At 35.0% G+C, this 17,886-nt stretch overlaps 1 protein-coding gene across 4 annotated transcripts in view; it reads right to left on the bottom strand.

Moving 5' to 3' along the window:
* OGFOD3 (2-oxoglutarate and iron dependent oxygenase domain containing 3) overlaps nt 1-17,886 on the bottom strand; it is a 128,184-nt gene that overhangs the window by 32,376 nt on the left and 77,922 nt on the right. For 3 of the 4 annotated variants that reach the window (XM_001374404.4, XM_056817494.1, XM_007483432.3), the window contains exons 5-7: nt 11,203-11,267; nt 10,274-10,330; nt 2,039-2,192 (exon numbers count right to left, since the gene is read on the bottom strand). In XM_001374404.4, the coding sequence (XP_001374441.1) occupies nt 2,039-2,192; nt 10,274-10,330; nt 11,203-11,267 (276 nt within the window). The remainder of the gene's footprint in view (nt 1-2,038; nt 2,193-10,273; nt 10,331-11,202; nt 11,268-17,886) is intronic. The other variant, XM_007483430.3, reaches the window with a different exon arrangement.

The following is a 17,886-nucleotide window of genomic DNA, read 5'->3' as shown; positions in this document are numbered from 1 at the left end:
TCTCTGGCTGTCAGAAGATGATTTATGAAGATGAAGATGAAGAATATCCATTATGCTTAATCAATGTTATTAGTTGTTCACTATAGGGGAAACTGAGGCAGTTACGAATTACAAACCCTGAAATTAAAAGAGGAAGGATTGTGTGGGATCAGATTCAGTGTGTAATTATTAGAGTAGTATTTGGCTTGTAATTCCAATTTTTAAGGACTTCTAAGTATTACTTTTCCTTAGACTAAAACTGTCAAAGTTTTAGTTTTCCTGACCTATTTTCAAAAACCTTAAGAAGAGTTTATCTGGAGCCTGGAAAAGATGTCAACTCTAGGAAGAGGGGCAAGATAAGAAGGAGCAGCACGTTTCAATTTTCTCTTTATCTATTCTGAGTTTGCACTTGTGAAAAGGGAATCCTTTGTTCTCTTTGCCTACTTGGAGTTAACACTTTGAAATAACAATAATTTAAGTACCCTTACTTAGTACCTCACTAGGCTGAAGACAGGACTAACTCTCTTTTGTCTATTTTTTAATTAATCAACAAAAGTGAATGCACCCATACTTAACCCTATAGTAAGGGAAGTTCACAAACTCTTACTTCTAGGAGGAAAGTTAACACCTTTAGAGGTGAAAAGCCAGCAAGATATTTGGAAGAGCTCCATCCTTTTTTCTAACTCAAACAGCCAGAAACTTTTGAATTTTTTTAAGAGTTCACATACTCAGAAACCTATTAATCCAAAGGTCTGAATCCTAGGAGAAGAGCTGCCACCTTCAGAGGATGAGAGGTGTGACAATTTTGGAAACTGTGATTGACCACTATGAAGAGGGGTGGGGATAGAAAACCACCATAAGAGCTACAAAATCCTTCAGCTGGCAGTCTGGTAAAGTTGAGTCTTGTGGAAAGTATCTTCTGGAGATAGTCTTCAAGGGAACTCATTAGAGACTGCAGCATGGATCCTGACTTCAACTTAGACTCTGACTCCTGGACTATTTGGTTGGGTGAGTGAAAAGGCTCAATTCCTTCCTAGTTTCCTAAGAGACTAGCTTCCATCTTGGAGGAAGACACATGATTACTCACTACTGGCCCTCCTGATTGAGGACTAATGTAGGTATTTTCTTTAACCCCTTTCACATTTCTCTACTTTGTTTCCCCTCTATTTTGGTAAAAAACAAAAACAAAAAGAAAAAAAAACTGCATCCAACCATTAAATTTAACCTTTACAATAGTCATGAGTTTTTTGATCATGGGGGTTTTTAGGGGTACATAATGTCGAAAATCACATGCTCAGGATTTGAAGGATTTCAAATATCACAACCCCCATCCCTCCCTCTGTGGGATTGGACAGAGGGAAGGAGGAGAATCTTGCATCAGGATTATCATAAAAGCCTGTGATTGTATGTAGGAGAGGGGACATTTTTTTTGCTCCAAGCAAGCAGCTTGTATGGGAAGAATCCCCTTTCTTTTCCTTCTCCTTCCTCTTCATCCCTTCTCCTCTATCTGTTGTTTTGCTCCAAATAAAGCTACAGCCTCCAGGATTTTATCAAAGTCTCCTGTCTGCTCATAGAGTAATGATACAAGCTCCCCCAAAATTCTATTCCACACAATAATTATTTAAAACTTTTACTATTATTTGACTTTCCACCTATATATATTTTTTTCTCCCACACTAGAACACAAATTCCAAGGCAGACATGATAAGTACTTCTTTGTATGCCTCATTGAATTTAATTCAGTAATATACTGCTACATCCAATAAGTATTTCATTAATGGGCATAATCTATTTGCTCCTTTTGCTAATATGGGAATCTAGAATAAATACCTAAATTGTAGGAGATAAAATTCTGAAATATTGAGAAGTAACAGATATATAGAAAAGAACTAACAACCACAATAAGGAAGTTTCCCATTAACCTACAATAAAATCCTGCTTTGATATATTTCACAAAATATCAAAGAACTATTTCTACATGTTATATGCAGATAATTAAACCAATGACATATTCAAAGGAAACACATGAAAATTTCCTACACACACATATAGACCTCACCTTATCAATATGAGGATGCCAATATTCATCATGAGTTGTCTTGGCCTCTGTGCTGTTTATCCGGGAGAAAAAGGTAGGCTTTGTCAGATACATGGATGAAATGTTGATATCAAAAGCTTGACCAATTGTGTGCTGAATTTTTTGTCTCACATCCCTGTAAAGAAAACAACTTTAAAAACTTTAAAAACAACCTGCAAAGCACCCCACACCTATCAGATTGATCAATATGGCAATAAAGGAAAATGGTAAATGTTGGAGAGGATGTGGCAAAATTTGGACACTAATGCTTTGTTGGTGGAATTGTGAACTGATCCAAAGATTCTGGAGCACAATTTGGAACTTTGCTCAAAGGGCTATAAATTGTGCATACCCTTTAATCTGGTAATGTTACTCCTTGGTCTATATCCCAAAGAGATAATAAAAATGAGGAAAGCGCCTACTTGTACAAAAATAAGATAGATGCTCTTTTTGAACTAGCAAAGAATTGGAAAATGAGGGAATGTCTATCAATTGGGGAATGGTTGAACAAATTGTGGTACATTTGGTGATGGAATACTATTGTGATTTCAGAATTTATAAGCAAGGGGGCAGCTGGGTAGCTGAGTGGATTGAGAGCCAGGCCTAGAGATGGGAGGTCCTAGTTTCAAATCTGGCTTCAGACACTTTCCAGCTGTGTGACCCTGGGCAAGTCACTTAACCCCCATTGCCTAGCCCTTACCACTACCCAGTATTGATTCCAAGACAGAAGGTAAGGGTTTAAAAAAAAAAGAATTTATAAGCAAGATGATTTCAGAAAAAGCTGGAAATATCTGATGCAGAGTGAAATAAGCAGAGCTGGGGAGAACATTGTACACAATAACAAAAATATTGGACGATTATATGTGAAAACTTGGTTACTCTCAGCAATCCTGAAAAACTTATGATTGAGAATGTTATCTACCCCCAGAGAAAGAACTGTTGGGTTGTCATCTTTCACATCACTGCATTTATGGTTTTGTTTTGGGGTTTTGGTTTTGTATGAGTGTGCTCTTCCAACAATGATTAACACAGAAGTGTGTTTTACATGACAATAAGAATAATTTTTTTAAACTGCTTCCAAGGTTACTCAGATGACTCAGTAGAAAGAATCAGGACAAGAGATGGAGGTCCTGAGTTCAAATGTGACCTCAGACACTTCCTAGCTATGTAACACTAAGCAAGTCACTTAACTCCAATTACCTAGCCCTTCCCAATCTTCTGCCTTGGAGTTGATACTTAGAATTGATTCTAAGATAGAAGGTAAGCATTAAAAAAAAAAAACCTCCATGGGCAAAATGAATATTTTAATTATCTTTAACAAGATTCACAACAAGTAAATTTTCAGTGTAAGAAGTTCTTGGTGAAGAAAGTTCCTATACTAATGCAAATCTACAACTTAAGAGCTTTCCATATAAACTTAGGACCCTGAGAGATATGTCAAACTTTCTTGATCCTGAGGCTACCACCATGTTACTTTGTCTATCTGTTACACAAATACTGGATATTAAACCCTGACTTACATTTCTGGAAAGTGTGTTATAATTTAAAATTATATAAATGGAATCTGGTCTTCTCAAAGGAAAAAAATGGTAAAACAGAAAGGTGTTGTGGTATAGTGTAAAGAATACCAGTCTCAGTCATTAGAAGGAGTGGAGTCAAAATGGCAGCTTATGTAATATAGTGAGAGAAAATGAACTCTCCCCCTACTGAGTCAGAACCAGAGTGAGGTAAAGGCAGAATGGAGTCAAGTAGAAAGAGAAAGGGGATGGATTGATTTCCCTCTCTCATCTCCCTGGCAAACCCCACTCTGGTTGCCTTCAAGATCACAAACTTCTGTTCCCTCAGAGACTTGGTTGAAACAAATATGATACAAACAGCTCCAAGGAGAGAAATGTCACTTCCCCCTCCCCAATCTTCAAAGTCTTCTTCTTTTCTTAGATACTATGAAGCTAGTCACTTGCTCTTATGAACAGCTATTTATTCTAAGGGAACAGATGAAGGATAGGGCAATTGAATTGAGGAATGAGGTATTGGGAAAGAGGGAGTGGGAGGTCCCTAAAAGTAATTGAACCCCTTTTCCCCAAAGTCTGGCAGGGTCAGGCTGGTCAGAAATGCTGGTCAACGTGACTCCTAACCCCCACTCTCATAGTTAGAAGAAAAGGATTCCAGGGGGCAACTGGGTAGCTCAGTGAATTGAGAGCCAGGCCTAGAGACAGGACATCCTAGGTTCAACTCTGGCCTCAGACACTTCCTAGTTGTGTGACCCTGGGTTAGACACTTAACCCCCATTGCCTAATCCTTACCACTCTTCTGTCTTGGAACCAATACACAGTAAGGGTTTTAAATTGAAGAAGGAGGAGGAGGAGAGAGAGAAAGAGAAAGAAAAAGAAGGGGGAAAAGATTCCAGACTAGTTTCTACTTCTATAGGAAATGACAACTTCAGAATTTTGATTTCCATGCATGTAAAATAGGAGTACTTGCTGTGAAGAACAATGAAATAATGTGTTTTTTAATAACAAAGTGATTTTTAATAACAAGCTACTATTTATAATGGGGCTGTTTTTAAAGATCATTTTATTTTTAATTGATCCCTTTAGTTGTTACAACATATACATTTTTGAAATATATTTCCTTACAATATCCATTGAGCCATATCTTGTATACAAGTACTTTAAAAGAGAGGGGGAAAGGTTCAGCAAAACCAACACATCAACTGTGTCCAATAGTGTATACAATGTTTCATGGCCCTATAGTCTCACCATGCCACAAAGGAGAAAAAACACATTTTCTCATTTCTTCTCCAGAGCCAAACTTGGTCAGAGTATTCTTTATTCAGTACAATTCTTCATTTAAGTAACTGTATATGTTATTTCCTAGCTCACTAAAATTCACTCTATATCAGTTCATCTTTCTGGTTCTGTCACTTAATACTTATGTCACTTTTAAAAAGTCAATTAATTTCTTAGTGCCTCAGTTTCTATATCTATGAAAAGAAAGGAATACATTGGAAAGTCTTATGGTCCTTTCCATATTTAAATCGTCAATGCCTGGATCCTATATGAATTCCTATGTTTCTTTTAATTCTTCATATTTTCCATTTCTTGTTGCACAATAATATTTCATTACATTCAGGTAACAATTAGGTGAGCCATTCTCAAATTGATGGTAAAGACCAATTTTTCAAATAAATGATAATGAATTCTATGTTCTACTTCAAATGATATCTCTTCATAATGGAAAGTTTTCTAACATATATCAATTAAACGCAGCAATGTTGTAATCTATCACATAAAGTTATATTGATTTGAATAAAGGACAAAGTTTTTCCACAATCTAGTTTATATCATCAGGGTTACTTTTCATTATCTACATTGTCTTTCTTTTCAAAATTATCTATTTTTTGTTTGTTTGTTTTGAAACTATATTTGAGACTATATTTAAGGGGTTTGGCATATAGTACCATGGTGTAGTACACAAAATTCTTATCTTATTCTGAAGTTTCTGCTTTATTTTTATTGAAACAACTCAGAAGATGAAACAACATACAAAATTCATGAGGACTTATGAGTTCAAATTCTGAGAAGCATCATTATAGAGATTTAGGGGATTTAATACTTTGGGGAGGGTTGATCTAGGGTTATCTGATTTCCTGAAGAGGATTCCTTGCAAATTCTGCTGTAGCAAACAAGCTAATAAATTAATTCAACAAATATATTAAGCACCTCCAAGGTACTGGAGGAAAAAAGCAATCTTGAAGGACCATGTTATATTTATTATGGATCAAGTTATTGATCAGTTTGGGAACTTTAAGACAGAAAATTTTTCTGTTTTCATACGTGATCAACATTCTAAACTTCATGTTGTTTCTGTTACTTAATTGATAAGCATTTATTGAGCATCTACTATGTGTCAGGCACCATTACTAAATGCTGGGGATACAAAAAGAAGGGCAAAAGACAGTCCCTGTCCTCAGGGAGCTTACAATGTTTGTGGGGGGGGTCATGAATATTCCCAGGTAGTAGAGATTTATATAACAAGCATAAAATATGTATAAATAAAGGTGTATATGGGATAAATAAGAAATAAGTGAAGAAAGGCACTGGAATTAAGGACTGGAAAAGACTTCTTATAGAAGGTAGAATTTTTAGCTAGGACTTGAAGCCAAGGAAGCTAAAAGACTGAGGTGAATAAGGGAGAACATTCCAGGCACCAGAGATATCAAAGCAAATACCGGATTCAAGGGACATGTTAGTGGAAAAGCAAGGAGGCCAGTGTCCCTGGATCAAAGAGTATATAGGTAGAAAGTAAGGTATAAGGTAAGGTATAAGAAGACTGGCAAGATTTCAGGGGATGGGGTCCTAGATTATGACAGGCTTTATGGCTTTGAACACCAAACAGAATATTTTGTGTTTAATCCTGGAAGCAATGGGAAGCCATTGGAATTTATTGGGGAAACTAGGGTGGGAAACAATATACTCAGACTAGTGCTTTAGGAAAATCATTTGGGCAAGTGAATAGAGGATGGCCTGGAGTGTGGAGAAAATTTTAGCAAGTAAACCAACCAGCAGGCTACTACTATACTCCTGACACAAGGAAATGAGAATTTGAACCAGGGTATGGTGATGTCAGAGGAAAGAAGGCAGCAGATTCAAAAGAGATTACAAATACAAAGCCTTGTCAACAAATCGGATCTGGAGGGTAAGAGTAAAGGGTTTACCCAGGTTGTGGACCTATGGGACTAAGAGAATGGTAGTAGTGCCCGAAACAGAAATAAGGAAGGGTGGAAAGAGGGAGTGTTTGGGCAGGAAATAGAGTTCAATTTTAGACATGTTGAGTTTGACATCAATCAGTAAATATATATTAAGTGATTACTCTATGCCAGGCATTGTTCTAAGTGCTAGGGATACAAACATTAAAAAGAATGTCATAATAGTAATATCAATGTGGTATTAATAAATGTGTGAGAGAGATGTATATGGGTCATGCTCTTACTGACTCAAAAACTCCTCTAAAAGAGTGGGAACTGTGCCAGAGGAAAGAAAGTTGTAGCTGTCTCTATAGACTTGTGTTGGCAAAGCCATGGAGGGGGCTGCTCCATTTTCCCTCTCCACAGCACCTGAGGACAATATATACCATGCCCCTCTGTCTAGTAGCTGAATGAAAGCACTTCCTCCATCTATTGTCTGGGGTAATGCAGGGGGTTCACAGGCAGATTGAAAGTGCAGTTTGGGCACATGATCTATAGGCCAAGACCGCAAGAAACTCAACAAGGAAACAACCTTATAAATTACCAGCAGTAATAACACCGAGGAAAGGCAACTGCTTGACTACAGGGGTGGAGGGGGTATGATTGAGGAGAGACGCTAAATGAGCACACTAATGCAAATACCAACAACATGGAAATGAGTTCAGAGCAAGGACACAACAGTGATACCCAGTGGAATTGCTCGTTGGCTATGGGAGGGGTGAAGAGGGGGAGAAAATGATCTCCATTTCCAATGAATAATGTTTGAAAATGACCAAATAAAATAATGTTTAAAAGTAAAAAAAAAAGAAAGAAAGAAAGAAAGAAATGACCTCCCTAAAAACCAGAGTACATCAAGCAGAAATAATTGACTCCATCAGAATGAAATATTAAAAACAAAACTAAAAAAAAAAATTAACAGCAGAGAACTTTAATTCCTAACTTATTCATTCAGTACTTTCCACCAAAAGTCTTCATGCACTAGCAGGGCAAACAAACTCAGTACATTAGCTAGTGTGGTGAATATATTCTGGGATACACTCATCATTAATAAGGTAATAATTTATGGCATGTGTGGTACAATGCCTTGATAAAACTATTTTCTAATAAAAGAAGTGATGGAAAATTTCAGATTTTAAAAATATATATATTATACAATTACATAGGATGAGAAACAGCATACATCAGTGGGATCACTAAACCTTTTTGGTTTCATATCTTTTATAGTCAATTTCATAACTCCTGTCATATTACCAGTTAGATCACCAAAATGACTATACCTATATATAGGTGATATTTATGGTATATATAATGTATAGAGTATATAGTGTATAATTAGGATTTGAACCCCAGAACTCTCTCAGATTCCCATGTTCCATCTCACGTTATGTGCTAATGTAGGGAGGATATAAGTTTTACGTAGCTCTGCCCCTCATCCTGATTGAGCTGGGAAAGCAGGCTTTATGCCAGGCAGGAAAATCTACACATATGGGTTTACTTTTTGTTAGATAATTAGGTTTGAACTTCTATTTCTTTTAGTTTATTTTCTTTCTAATTCAAGTGCTTGTTAATAAACTTTATAAAATACAATACTTGGAGTTATTGATATTAATTTAAATCTTACAATATGAATATTACTTTGTACAATTATTTCTATTTCAGATTTTTTAAAAACATCCAATATGTACAAGACTTAAAGAGAATACTTACTTTCATTTTCCATTTAAACTAAGAGAATAAAAAAGTAGCTATAGTGCTACTTTAATGTGTAAAATAGCAATGAGTAATAAACATTTCATATACACAAAAATATCCAGGTTGGATATTCAGATCAAGATCACTAGAGATATAGCTATAATTGAAAAAAGACAGACCAATGTTTTATTATATCTTATCGGGCTTGGAATATACTACAAAATCTCAGAAAGCTCAGAATCTGTAATCTCCTTAGTTAAGGACAGAGGAAATTTTGAAGGAAACTAGTGGAGAAAATCTAAACTAGTGGAGAAATTTTGAAGGAAATCTAGTGGAGCCAGGAAGACATAGGTTCAAATCTAATGTCAGACACTTCATAGCTTTGTGACCCTGGGTAAGTCACTTAACATTAACCTACCTGCATCAACTGTTTACTTAACTGTAAAATGGGAATAGTAACAGCACCTACATTGTGTAGATAGAATTTATTCCCCAAAACTCTTACCCAGCATCTCATTTGCATGTTTATGCTGTGTTGGAACACTGAGTGAACATATGGAGGATAAAGTTTTGGTGTGACCCCGCTCTGCTCTCTCTCTTTCCCTGAACGCAACTGCAGAAGATGGGTGAGAGCCAGGCAGGAGGATTTACACATGTGGTCATACTTCAATTGGAATATTAGGTTTTGAACTTCTGTTTTTTTAACTTCTTCTACTTTAAATGATTATCAATAAACTTTATAAAAATAATAAGTGGAGTTATTGATATTAATTTAAATCTCACAACATCACAAAGTTATTTTGAAGATCAAATGAGATATTTGTAAAAAACTTAACAGTGTGTAACATACAGTATGTGCTTGATAAAATTTATTCCTTTTCCCTTCCATTCCTATTTTCATACCGAAAATTTTGTCCCAAATAAGAAGTATTTCTGATATGTGTATAATTTTACATTTTAATATTTTATGGAGAGAAATTACACAAAAGTCAGATTTTTATTTTAGAACCACAACTAACATTATATGGAACACAGTGGCAATTGTGAAGCTAAATTATTAACAGAATACATGGTAAAACTACAGAAAAAAAGATGGGATACAAATATTTCAAAATAATCTATTAAACTGAATACATTTTAACACTAATCATGAAAAGCATACAAAATACCTACTCTGAGATTCAAAGTAGAAAAGTATGAGTCTAAGATGATTTTTCTTTTACCTCACTTTCCTACAATATTAAAAAAATTGTTAAACTCAAAATTGAGTGTACATATTTGTGTGTGAGATCTCAAAAAGATCAGTTCACATTCACAGGTGAGTCTGTGAATACATATTACCAAAAATAATTATACAATTGTATTTCTTAAGTAGTTGGATATAGAAGTTCATAGATCACTAGAGGTAGTCAGGAAATTCAGATAGGTATGAGCTGTTATTAATCTATTCCTTTTTCTCTGGAACAATTTCCAGTCTCATCAATGTAAATCTACTTTTAGCAGCCAGAACATTCTTTCTACAGAGATCACAAAGATCACCTAACACTTAATCTAATTGCTAATTGCCCACCTAAATAAGTGGTAGCTAATTGCTACCTAACACTAATCTAATTAATGTCAATTGCCCACCAAAAAGGCATATATTTAAAGAAAACATCATATTTTCTAAATAGCTTCAATACAGATAACTTGAACATTTAAACAAGGAAATTCTTCTAAAACCTAACAATAATAAGTGCAAAAATAGACTTTGTTTTGACTTCTTTGAGTTGTTTTACCTATATAACTGAAAATCCTCTTCTGAAAAAATATCTTGGATTTTTGCCCCAAAGTATCTGTAAAAAAGAAAAATATCTTAATATCTCTTTCCTATTTTCCTTACTGCCTTTAAAGTCTCCTTTTCCTTTACTGATTACCTAATTAAAGTGGCAAAAGAAAATCCCTGAAAGCCAACTTGAACTTTGAAAAGAAGTTATTTTAAGCTATTTTAATTCAGTGACAAAGAAAAAAAAAAAAAGATCTCCAAAGAGAACATAAAATTTACACTAATAATAATATTTGTCATGGTTGAGAAAAATAAATATTGGTTCCCTCACCAAACAAAATCAAAGGCATTTGAGTTTATTAGAGGAAGTAGAATTAATCAGTTTAGTACAGTAGAAAGAGGTTTGGAGTCAGAGGACCTGGATTCTAGATATCTAGAATGCCTTCCTTCTTACCCATCCTTCTTATTCGTTCTTCAAGACCCATCTGAAATCTTATCTCCAGGAAGTCATTCTAATCTATTCTACACCACAGTGAGTTTTGTCAACTGGTATTGTACTGACCACTCTTTAACCCTAAACCGTTCTCTAATCTATATGTGCACATCTTGTGTTCTCAACTAGATTCTAAATTATTTGAGTTTTAGTGGCCAAGTATTAATATTTTTTCAATCCTTCAGAGCAGTTTAACAAATTCTAAGAATGTTAACCTTGCTCAATAAATACTTTCTAACCTTGGAAAGACTTATAAATGAGTTTAATAGGTTATAAAATTTCCAAATGAATAAAAATGAGTTTTAATAATAAACCTCATAATAAAGAGGAATACTGTAACAAAATACCACAGTAGTCATATTCTGAGTAATATCTTCTATTAAAAAATTCAATCCCATATACTTCACTGATAAAAACAGAATGCCAGGGTAGGCATGTTTTATTATTACCTGTACAGATTTACAAAATGTTTTCCAAAAGAAAGTGCTCCAGAGTGTAAGTCCAAGATGGAAGCCTGGAAAAGATTCAGAATGAAATGAAAGCTTAGTAATGAAAGAGAAGAAAAAAATAACTTATTGACTCAGCTGAGGAATACAAGTAGCATAACTATCTTGTTTGCATATGAAAATAATTATCTTTTATAATTTGATCTATATACTTATTCATTTACTTATTCACTACTTTCATATATATATATATAAGACATTAGTTATTTTTATTTTCCTTCATAATTAGTATTTCTGTTAGTTGTCAATATATAGGAATCTTGTAGTTCCAATCTTCACATTAGAAATGGAGAGGAGGGGAAAAGTGGTAGAACATAGACTGAGAAGTAGATATGAATACTATAAGCTGTATAAGAAATTATAAGTAAACTGTCATATAAATATCATTCCTATTTTGATTCTAAATTGTATCCCCTAATTCTTTTCAAAATTCAAATAATGGGCAAAAAATTCAGTTCAAAACAAAACAGTTCAAAAACCAAAAGTAAATTTTCTATTTTTGGCTTACATTTCTCTGGTAAAAAATTCATAAAAACTCTTGAAAGCAACATAGGAAAATAGGTACTTTAACACACACTTGGTGGAACTGGCTCAAAAAGACAGAAAAGCAAGCAAAAAAGGCCTATTTTTTGTTATTGTTGTTTAATAATTTTCAGTTGTGTCTGTAAAGGTAAATTTAGGGGTTGAGACTGAATATAAATTTATTTGGTCACCAGGGGATTAATTCAAATTCCAAATAAAATACTCAAGTCAGTTTGGAAATTTTATGGTGGTTTAATTAACATAGAGAGAAGGAATTAAGAAGCAGGAGGGAAAAGGGTATAGGATTTCTCCAGCCTAGCCTGTGCCAGGGGGAGTTCAAAGACCTCTGCCACAAGGCCTCCTCAGAAGAGTAGGGGCCTCCTAAGAAGATATTGTTTTGGAAGGTAAAAGAAAAAGGAATCAGCCTAAAAGAGAGAGCTCAGAGAAGATGCCTCACCTGACCTACGATATTAAGTTTCTCCCAGTTACTGTATTAAGGATGCTTGCCGCCAAACCTGGACAATAGTTGCAGCCATGCCATGATGCCAAGATACTCAGCACGCTGCCACCAGTCACTTCTCTGGCACAAGAGCCAGAGCCACCTCTCCGCAAAAAGAGTCCGGAGGGAGGAAGTGATGCAAAATATATAAACCGTTTTTTACATCACTTCCTGCATCTCACATGTACCAATGGTAGCTTAAGCTTGACTTAGGACAGCTCAGGGGGTCTGTCAGTTGTTTCTGATTTGTCATTTGCTAGCACATGTCTCTCATAGGGAATACTCAGCATATATAAGTCTTTGAGACCTCAATATCAAAGTTTTCTTTCTTTCTTATATAAGAAATAAAGAGGAATTTATTAAAAATACATCAAAGTGGCAACATGTTGATGGGCTGATCATTGGAGATCAACTTATTAGGGTTTTCTTCACAAAGGCACTGGAATGATTTGCCATTTCTTTCCCCAGCTCATTTTCCAGATGAGAAAACCAAGGCAAACAGGGTTAAATGACTTGCTCAAGGTCACACAGCTATAAGTATCTGAAACCAGATTTGAATTCCAATTTCCCTGTATCCAAGCCCAGCACTCTACCCACTCTGTCACCCATAGCTGCCTGATATGTACAAAAATATTATAGCAACTTTTTAAGGTAGCAAAGACTTAGAAACTGAGGGGAATGATTATCAACTGATGAATGACTTACAAGTTATGGTATATGAATGTGATGGAATACTACTGTGCCATAAAAAATGATGGTGATAGATTCAAAAGTCCTGGGAAGACTTATATAAACAAATTCAAAGTTAAAGTGAGCAGAACAAAGAGAATAATTTACAAAGTAACTGCAAAATTACAAAATCATAAAACTGTGAACCTAACTTTGATGAACACAATGACCCATCACAATTTTAATGGACTCATGGTGTACCACTTTCAAATAAAGAACTGACAATTTCAGAATGCAGATTTTTCCAAGTTCTTTTTCTTTTTTTCTTTTGGTTACACAGCTAATCCAGGAATTTGTTTTGATGCCTGACTCCCCTTTAAATTTGCTGGGGAAGGACTTTCTATGCAAACTCAGAGCCACAATAACTTGTTCCCCAGATGGTTCCTTAACATTGGAAGTACCAATGGAATCCTTAAATTTACTCCCTGTAATTCTCTTAGAGAGCCAGGAGGCAAAGGAGCCTCCCACTTTTGAAATACCTATGGATATACCGGAGTCTCTTTGGGCCACATCTTCTTCCGATGTAGGCTTACTTAAATCTGCTGTTCCTGTGCAGATAAAAACTAAATCTAGCCCACCTCCTTCCATTCCTCAGTATCCTCTCTCAAAAGAGGCAATTGAGGGTATTACCCTAGATATTAACTCATTAATTAAACAAGGAATAATAATCCCTTGTAAATATGAATTCAACACGCCCATCCTGCCATTTAAATAAACAAAAAGAGGGCCTGATGCCAAGCACCTCTATAGATTCGTACAGGATCTGAGGACAGTGAATAACCACATTATAAAGAGACACTCCATAGTTTCCAACATAAATACTATTATTTCCTCTATTCCTAGCATAGCTACATACTTTACAGTAGTAGACTTGTGCTCAGCTTTCTTTTCCATTCCTATAACATAAGAACTCCAGGCATATTTTTGCTTTTACCTGGAAGGGCTCACAATATACATGGAGTCGTCTGCCACAGGATTATGTGTAAAGCCTGAGTTTATTTGTGCAAATTTTGAGCCAAGACACAGATAATGTAACATTTAAAAATAGAAAATTAATCAAATATGTAGGTGATCTACTCTTGGCTTCAACAGACGCAGAAACATGTCAAGAAGATAGTAAACACCTTCTTTTGGAATTGCACAAAAGAGAACATAAGATCTCAAAAGATAAGGTTCAGTGGTGCCTCCCTAAAGTAGAATATTTGGGGTTCATCCTGACTGTGGGTGCTCATTATATTTCTCCAAAACAAATTGAGAATATTCAAGATTTAAGTGCTCCTACTACTAAGAAACAGTTGAGAGTAATTTTAGGAGAAACAGGGTTTTGCAGACAATGGATTCCTTGCTATGGGGAAATTACTAAGCCCCTTATAGCACTAACAAAGGATTTGGTTCCTGAACCCCTCAAATTAGAGCCAGAACACTTGTCAGCTCTATCATATCTAAAAAAGGCTATCCTGTCTATCCACTCTAGGCATCCCAGATTATAACAAACTATTTACTTTGTATGTACATGAGCGAAGAGGAGTAGCTTCAGGTGTTTTAACTCAGACTTTGGGACCTTCTCAGCACCCAATTGCTTATTATTGTGCCCAACTGGACCCAGTAGCATCAGGAGTACCACCATGTCTTAGAGGAGTAGCTGCTACAGCCTTACTAGTGACAAAAACTATTAACAATTATGAGTGGTGAAAACTAAGAATGGGCAGTCCTAGGAAAAGCATCTACTGTGATTGGTAGATGTGAAAATTTAGGGGAGGTGTCACAAGAGAAAATTTTCTTTAAAAGGAAGGAGCTTGAGGCCTCTGAAGGGAGTTCAGCTTTGGAAGCTGAATTGGAGGTCAGGAGACAGAGGAGGCTCTCTGAAGGAGCTGGAGCTCAGATTAATTGGAGTAGCTGGGTCTCTGAACACTAGAGTTTTGCTTGGAACGACCTTGTGGTGAATGATTTAAGACTGACTTAGTTTCTCTCTTAAAGAGAAAAAGCCTAGGCCATTGGCCTAGGCCCTAGCCTTTTCCTACTATTTCCTCTTACTCTGTCTCTTTTCCTTCCCTTAATTCCTTCATTTGTATTAATTAAAATCTCTATAAAACCCAGAATACTTGGGTATTTCATATTTGGGAATTTTTCTCAAGGAGACCACTTATTTTTGATTTAACTCAAGACACCAAAAATTATCTTTACAGTTTTGGCAATTCAAAGTCTTGAAACCCACATTTTTGCAGTCACATTGTGACTGAATATTTGTAATGGGTTTTGTATTTCTTGCCTTTTTAATGGATGAGCAAGAGGTAAGGGAATAGAGAGAATTTGATACTGAAAATAAAACTGAATTTTAAAAACTCATAAACATTTTATTTATACCATATATAGCAAATATATATATATGCATATATATATATTTGTTGAAAATCTGTTGAAAATCTTTTTTTTCTGCCTAAAGATACGTGTAAGTTTTTTTTCTTTTATCAAAGAATTTGTTTCATAAACATTTCTACAATACAGTCAGGAGCAGACACTATTATGTAAATTTATTCATTACCAAAAATTCATGAAAAACTCTCACAGTAACTCTCTCAAAAACATTCACACTTTTCAAAGTTTCTGGTACTTTTGTCAAAAATAAATTAACTTTTAATACATAAAAGTTATAGGAAATTACTTAATTACTTAATTAAGGAGTTCCCTAGTGTTTGACAATAAGGGTCCATTGTATATTTTTTTTTCTTTGCTATAAAAGAAAGTCTATGTAGGATTTAAAAGAACACTCATATACACCACAAAATTCACTCTTCCCTTAGTGGAAAAAGGAGAACAAAGAAAAAACAGAGGGGAGAGAGAAACAGAGATGAAATATTTATAGTATCTCATCAATATAACCACTACATATTTCTCAGTATCACACTCTACCTTAATAAACAAAAATCATAAATCAAGGCACAGAAAAAGGGCAAAAAAAAATACTTAAAAGCAGAAAAACTCTCCCATAGGTGCAAGAGTTGTAAGAAAATAGTCTTCTTACAGATAATATATACCAGGGTGAAAGGAGGGAAAGGTGCAAACAGGCACCTCAAGATTGAGGTTTTCCCCTAAAATACCCTTACTCCCTTAAGAGCCCCCTCACCTTTATAAAGATTATCTGACTGTATTATTTAACTAAAAATAAATGTAATAACAAATACAAACTGGAAAGGTATCAGGGTAGAGGGAATAGGGATTGTCCAATACTTTGCCAAAGATTGGGTTTGAGTCTCTCTCAGTTTCTGAGCTGAGGCCAGTGAAGGTTTCTTTTATTCCTGTCTATGCTATATCTGTGCTAGCTTTCTTAAGTTCAAAGTTTTTAGCAGTAGACAGAAAAAGGAAGAAAAAGTTCTCACTTTCAGAGCTGGTTGGGCCTGTCTCTTCAGGCTAATGCCCTAAAGTGCTACAGTTCAAACCACTCCCCTTAAATCCTTTTTTCGATGACAGGATCACATGAATCCAGGTAGAGCACACAGTTGGGAAAAGCCCAGGAATAGAAGTACTTCTATCCTGAGACAGTCCGAGGGCCAGGAAAGAGTCACACTCAGAAGCAACTATCCCTCTCCAGCCCTCCCCAACCCCCCCCACCAACTGCCTTTGCTGTCAATATCTTCATTCCCACATTTCAACTGCTGTTTGCTCCACTTCAATGGTAGAAATGCCAAAGCTAGATTCAGTTTTCCTTTCCACAGAGTACAAGCAAAAGACAGAGCTAAATAGAGACTTAATAACAAATTCATAAAGAATGATTGGATCAGAGAAAAATAATGTAGAAACAACTATATGAAAGAGCATGATAATTACAATATATAAACATTTCTGGGGTGTAGCAGAAGTCTTCAGAGGAAAAAACTACAGCCCTAATGGTATTCAGCTACAACAAAACAAAATTTAATGAAATTAATATGAAATTTTCAAAATAAAAAAATAAGTAAATCCTCACAAAGAACAAAATATGAATAGAACAGCTAATATGCTACATAAATTATCAAATATTAAAAAACAAAATATTCTACCATACTTGATTTATAAGATGACTATGTACCAAAACAAGAAAAGAATAAAGCAAAAAAGGAAAACATGGATAAATATTGCCAATGAATATATCAACTTTAATTTTTTTAAATAAAATCCTGGCAAGAAGTAGATCATAGCACTTTATACAAAAAAATAATCTATTAAATCAAGTTGGATTTATAGAAGGGAAGAAAAGCTAGTTTAACATTAGGAAAAAATTAAAATAATCATTAAGAAATCCAAAATATCCAAAACTATATATCAGTACTTGTACAAATCTGACAAGTACAAGACTCATACTAAAAATTCTACAACTGTGGGTCTATGTCAATACTTTTTTAAAAAGTTTAAAAGATCTTTGCTTAAAATCAAAAGCATCATAATATGTATAATTCTATCTCTCACCAAGACTGGAACAATTTTTCTGAGCAAGAGTCCCATAATATGTATGATACACTAGACCAATCACTCAACCAAACAAAAAATTTATTGTGTCTACTATGCACCAGGCATTGTGCTAATTGCTAGATGTTAAGTGCTAGTCAGCTTGACCCAGAGAGAAAGGAAGCACAAATAATTCTCACAGAGATGCCTGTATTCTGCTAAAGGTCTCTAAGCAAGGCTGTTTACTCAAGCAGCAGGTCCCTTAAATTGTTTGGGTTTCCAGAGGAGTCCTAGAAAAGTTTTGGACAATGCCTTTTCATAAACAATATTCTGTGTTTTGGGGGGTGGGGGGGAATGCCTCCTAAATATGATGTAATGCTATTGTGATTTAGCACTCTACTCTCTATAAAAATCTCTTTGGTACAATAAATGGAACTTTTGTGAAGTTGCCTGAC

This window comes from Monodelphis domestica, chromosome 2, assembly GCF_027887165.1.
Source record: "Monodelphis domestica isolate mMonDom1 chromosome 2, mMonDom1.pri, whole genome shotgun sequence".
Lineage (NCBI taxonomy): Eukaryota > Metazoa > Chordata > Mammalia > Didelphimorphia > Didelphidae > Monodelphis > Monodelphis domestica.
The sequence above is the reverse complement of the archived record's forward strand: the minus strand, read 5'-3'. Positions and strand labels throughout refer to the sequence as shown.